The 5,797-nt window shown below is 19.6% G+C and overlaps 1 protein-coding gene across 1 annotated transcript; it reads right to left on the minus strand.

The window, feature by feature from the left end:
• Positions 1-372: 372 nt before the first annotated feature.
• Positions 373-5,154, minus strand: PRSY57_1245000 (kinesin, putative; the record flags this gene model as incomplete). The annotated part of the gene is made up of 1 exon (XM_012908862.2): positions 373-5,154. The coding sequence occupies one exon, from the start codon at positions 5,152-5,154 to the stop codon at positions 373-375; it is 4,782 nt and encodes a 1,593-aa protein (XP_012764316.2).
• Positions 5,155-5,797: the final 643 nt, after the last annotated feature.

A 5,797-nucleotide genomic window follows, 5' to 3' on the forward strand; every position in this document is an offset into this window, starting at 1 on the left:
TTTTTTTAAAAAAAAAAAAAAAAAAAAAAAATATATATATATATATATATATATATATATATTGATTTGTGGCACACATATAATATATTTCTATTTCTTTTATATTTCTTTTTATATTTTAATTTTTTTTTTTTTTTTTTTTTTTTTAATAAATCTACTAAACATATTTAAATTAATATTATTGAAAATGTTAATATATATATAAAGATACCAAAAAAAAAGAAGGAAAAATTTTATAAAGTAAATGTTACATTAATATATGATGATGAAAATGTCATCTGAAGGATAATCAAAAAAAAAAAAAAAAAAAAGAAAAATATTTATATATAATATATATATATATATATGTACCCATTTTCCAACTTTTATGTGTTATATTTGAGAAGTGTGTTTATACTTTCTATACTCCCCATTAAGATATGATAACATTTTATTTTTATAATTAATCAATTCTCTTAAATGAGAGTATTCAGATTCATTTAATAGATATATTTTTTTATTATTTATAAAGAAGTTTCTGATATTATATGAGTCTAAATTTTTTTCTAATAATTTTTTATTATGTAATAATTCATTTTCAATAATATCGGAAACATTTATTTCGATGGGTTCTTTAAAATCTTTCTTTTGAAAAATATTTTTAATAATATGAAATATTTTTTTAATGAATAAATTTGTATTTCTTTTTTTTTCTAAATATGATATATCTAAGTAATTATTTTTTGTTTCTTTCTTTTTTTTTACTACCATCATCATATTGTCATTATTATTATATATATGATTTTTATTGATATTACTATTTTTTCTACTTGAATTTTCATTATGATTCGTGTTATCATGTTTATTTTTATTATTATTTTTTGAATAATCTACTACAATATGATCACTGACTCTTCTAATCTCCGAATTAATTTTACATTCTAATTGATTAAGAACATTATTCATATGCTCTTCTTTTTGTATGAATGTATTCACATCATTTGTATTTTCTTTATCTATTAAATATTCATATAATTTTTTAAAATCTTTATCTTCTAATAATTTTGTAAATTCTAAAGAATTGTCGCTTTTATCTGACACGTTTATGTTATGAACAAAGGATCCTTTTTTTTTTGAATTTTTATCTTTTTTATTTTGTACTTCATATGGTTTGTCTTTATTGGCGTGATTTCTTATATGTTTTTTTTCACCTACACAAATATTATCATAATCATTTTTATTATCATCACCATTTTTATTATCATCATCGTTATTATTATCATCACCATTTTTATTATCATCATCGTTCTTATTATCATCATCATTTTTATTATCATCATCATTTTTATTATCATCATCGTTCTTATTATCATCACCATTTTTATTATTTTTGTTGTGTATTCCTTTTTTTTTTTTTTCCTCTATAGGGATATTATTTTTATTCGAGAAATCTTCCTCAGAATGTTTATTCTGCCCATGTGCATTAAAAAATGTAACACTTTTATTGATTGCACATGTCGTTTCATTTTGATTTGTTGTATGATCTGGTATAATATCTTTAATAGATATATATTTTTGTGTATTATATGTATTATATTCCTTATTAATTTGAAATATATTTTTGACGGGTGTAGTAACTAAAAGATCATTTTGTTTTTCTGGAATAATAGGTTCATTATTATTTATACTTGGCATATATTTCATATGAATAATATGTGGATAATTATTATATATTTCTGTTTGTATTTTATTAATAAAATAATTACTGTTTAAATTTTTTAAAGTCTGACTATGTTGAAACATTGTAGCTGAATGTATAAAATTATATATAGTATTATTTTTTTGAATAATATGTCTATCTAGATTTTCTTTAATATCGAAATTAGAAAATACTGTACTTTTATCTGTTGTAAAATCACTAATAAATTTGGTATAATTATGATTTACATAATTAAATATATTTTGTATATTTGTAACACTTAATATTTTTTGTGCGAATACTTGATAATATAATATGTCATTTTGGTTTTTTATATTATTATTTACATTTTTATCATGACAAGTATTATAATTAACATAAGAATTATTATCTTGATAACATTTATTATCATCTTTATTGTTTATATTTAAAATTGATTTTGTATTTTTATTTTTATTAGCATCCTCCTTTTTTAAATACTTTTTTACAATATTCATATTTTTTATTGACTTAAAACTAATCTTGTTATTATTATTATTATTATCATTATTATTGTTGTTATCATCTGGAATGTTTATTTTATCACCTTGAGCATCTTTTTTTTTATTTAGTTTTTCATCTTTTGAATTATTTTTTAATTCATTTATTAAAAAAATATTATTATTTTCTTTTACAGAATTTACTATATGTAATATTTCTTCAAATATCTCATCATTTTCCTTCCTATTACATTTTAAGCTAGTCAAATTGAATTTTATTATATTACATATGTCGTTTTTCATCTTAACTAATATATCACCTATTAACACATCATCATCATCATCATTATCATCATTATCATTATCATGAATATGTGTCTCATCATTATTATTCACATGTGAATCACCATCGTTATTATCGTCTACATGTAAATAATTTACTCCTTCATCATAAGCATTATTATCATTATGTTGACGTTTCTTCTGTATATCATATTTAGAAATCAAGGTAGGATCTACCTTAGCTAAATTTCTTATGGTCAAAGCGTGTTCTTCATTTTCTTGTTTCTTTTGCATTTGTTTTATTGTATTTTTATTATCATCTTTAAATTTTTTTAATTTCTCCATATTTAATTTGATATTTCGTTGTCTCTCTTCTTCTGTTAATATTTTTAAATCGTCAAAGGTTTTCATAAGATATTCGTTTATTTCATTTTTATTGGAGTCGTCACTTTTGTTAAGTTGCTTTTTAATAATTTCAATTTTATTTTTATAGGATTCAATAAAGAAGTCTAAATATTTCACTTTTCCAGTGCTCTTAAATCCACACATGTAACTAAAAATACATAGACTAAAACAAAAGAAGATGATATCTTTGGTTATGTGATTTTTATTAAAATTGAGGAAAATATTTAATTGATTATCATACAGGTTATTTTTTTCATCATCATCATCATAATTATCTTCCTTATTTTCACCATCATTATTATCATTATTATAATTTTTTTCTTCATTTCTTTTTTTCTTTTTTTTCATATTTTTTTCTTTTTCATTTGTATCAAATTCCTTTTTGCTTTCTACTTTTTCTTCTCTTACTATTGGTTTGGCCTTAACCATTTTAGCTCTTTGCGCGAATTTTATTGTAGATGCCGTTTCGTTTAAATATTGTAACTTTGAGGATAATGTACATATGAGAATACTTTTACAATTATTTCCTAGACTATCGGATAGTACTCTTGTAAGTTTAGAATCTCGATAAGGTATATGTACATTAGAGCCACTACTATGTGGATTCTGACTTGAATTATTTATATGACTGTTGTTATTATTTATGTTTATATGGTTATCACACGAATACTTTCCCTTATCATTATGGTTATCATTATGGTTATCATTATGGTTATCATTATTTTTGTCATTATGGTTATCATTATTTTTATCATTATGGTTATCATTATTTTTATCATTATTTTTATCATTATTTTTATCATTATTTTTATCATTATATGTATGCTTTTCCTTGATGTTTTTTTCGATTTTTTCCTTTATCTGCATGATAGCTAAAGAATTAATAACCTTACTAAGAACAGTTAAACTTTTGTTAATCATAGTAGTTTCTATTTTGATCGATCCCGTTGCTTTAGTTTGTTTTAATCTTTCACTTCCTGCTAAATCCACAAGACATAGTTTTCCACATCTTATAGTGTTGGTTGAATATATATATCTATTTATTTTAATAATAAATATTAAATGTGATCTTGAAGAAGCTTTATTCATATGTGTAAACGCTATTTTTCTATTATTTACTCCTTGTTCTAAATAGTAGAGAGCACTAATGATATTTTCGATTTCCACTTCTTTTAGATTTTTTATAATAAATTCGTTCTTATTAGAATCTATCATATGTACAGATAAATTGCTTTCTCCACTTATTAAATCATAAATCACTTCATTGTATATTTCTAGAATGGATAAGGTAACAGTAAATTCTTTTATTTTATCATTAATTTTATCTTGTTGTTTATGATAATTTATATAATTAAAAATGTAATTAATACAATGTGGTATGATACCTACATTATCTGGTTCGTTTGTTATGCAGTTCGTTAATTCATCGTATGTTAAATGAATATCATTATGTTGGTCAGAGTTATTCATGTTTATGTTAGTCTTAATAATATTATTATTATTATTATTATTATTATTATTATTAATATTATTATTAATATCATCATTATGATTACCATCATTATGATTGTCATAATTATCTTTGTTGTTTATCTTATCATGTACCTTATTAATTTTATTTTCATTATTATGACAAGTATTATAATCTTTACAAAGATGAAATAAATTATTCAGAAAATCAAAATTTCCTAACATAGTATACGTTTTCCCACTATTAGTTTGTCCATATGCTAATATACTACAATTAATACCTTGAAATATATTTTTAATATTATTTTTTATATAATCATTAAATATCATATGATTATTATTTTCTATATCATACACTCTATCATATGTATATTCAAAATTCAGTGAACTCTTATTACCTACATGGAATGTATCTATAACTAATTTATTATAAGAAATTTTTTTTATAACATCCACATTATTATTATTTATATTATTATTTATATTATTATTTATATTATTATTTGTATTATTATTTGTATTATTATTTATATTATTATTTGTATTATTATTTGTATTATTATTTGTATCAATTTTATTATTTTTTATTCTACATATCACATTTATATATTCTTCTACATTCTTATTTATAGCAACATCTTCAAAATATTTAGCTTTGTTATTTTCTATATCTTCATTTTTTTTTTTTTTTTCATCAATTTTATTATCTATATACCAAGTATATAAATTTTTACCTCCTTCTTTATTTTTAATAATTTTATTATTCTTGCTAATATTTCTGCCTTTACTTGTTCCCCTGTTTTGATTAGGGTTGTAACCTTTAACGTTCTTATTTACCATACTTTATATATATATATATAATAAATAAATAAATCAGTAATAAACAGAAGAAATCATTCATATAAAAATATTATTCTTTCTTATAATATTATAACATCCTAATGTGACACATGTTATAGGTTTAAATTATTATTGTCCATATATATTTTTATTCTTAATTTAAAAAAAAATAAAATAAAATAAAAAATAAAAAAAAGGAGAATTACATAATACTTACTATTAATAAAGAGAACGTGTATATTTATTTGGTAAGGGTAATTTTGTGTTTACACAATTATAAGTTGAAAGGAAGAAAAAAAAAAAAGAAAAAAAAAAAAAAAAAAAATATACATATATATATATATATATATATATATATATATATATATATACATACATATCTGTCTTTATTTATTTTAATTTTTTCCTAGTTGAGTTTTCGTATGATAACCTTTTATATTCCTTATATATATAATATTGCGCAAAAATAAAAAAAAATATACATATATATATATATATATATATATTATTGTATATAACAAAGTATACATATATCATTTAAATTTTTTAAATGGAACATAATTTTTTTCTTTTTGTCTTATATTCATAAAAATATTTAAGCCCAATTATTACATAATATATATATATATATATATATATATAT

This window comes from Plasmodium reichenowi, chromosome 12 (assembly GCF_001601855.1).
Source record: "Plasmodium reichenowi strain SY57 chromosome 12, whole genome shotgun sequence".
NCBI classification, from domain to species: Eukaryota; Apicomplexa; class Aconoidasida; order Haemosporida; family Plasmodiidae; genus Plasmodium; species Plasmodium reichenowi.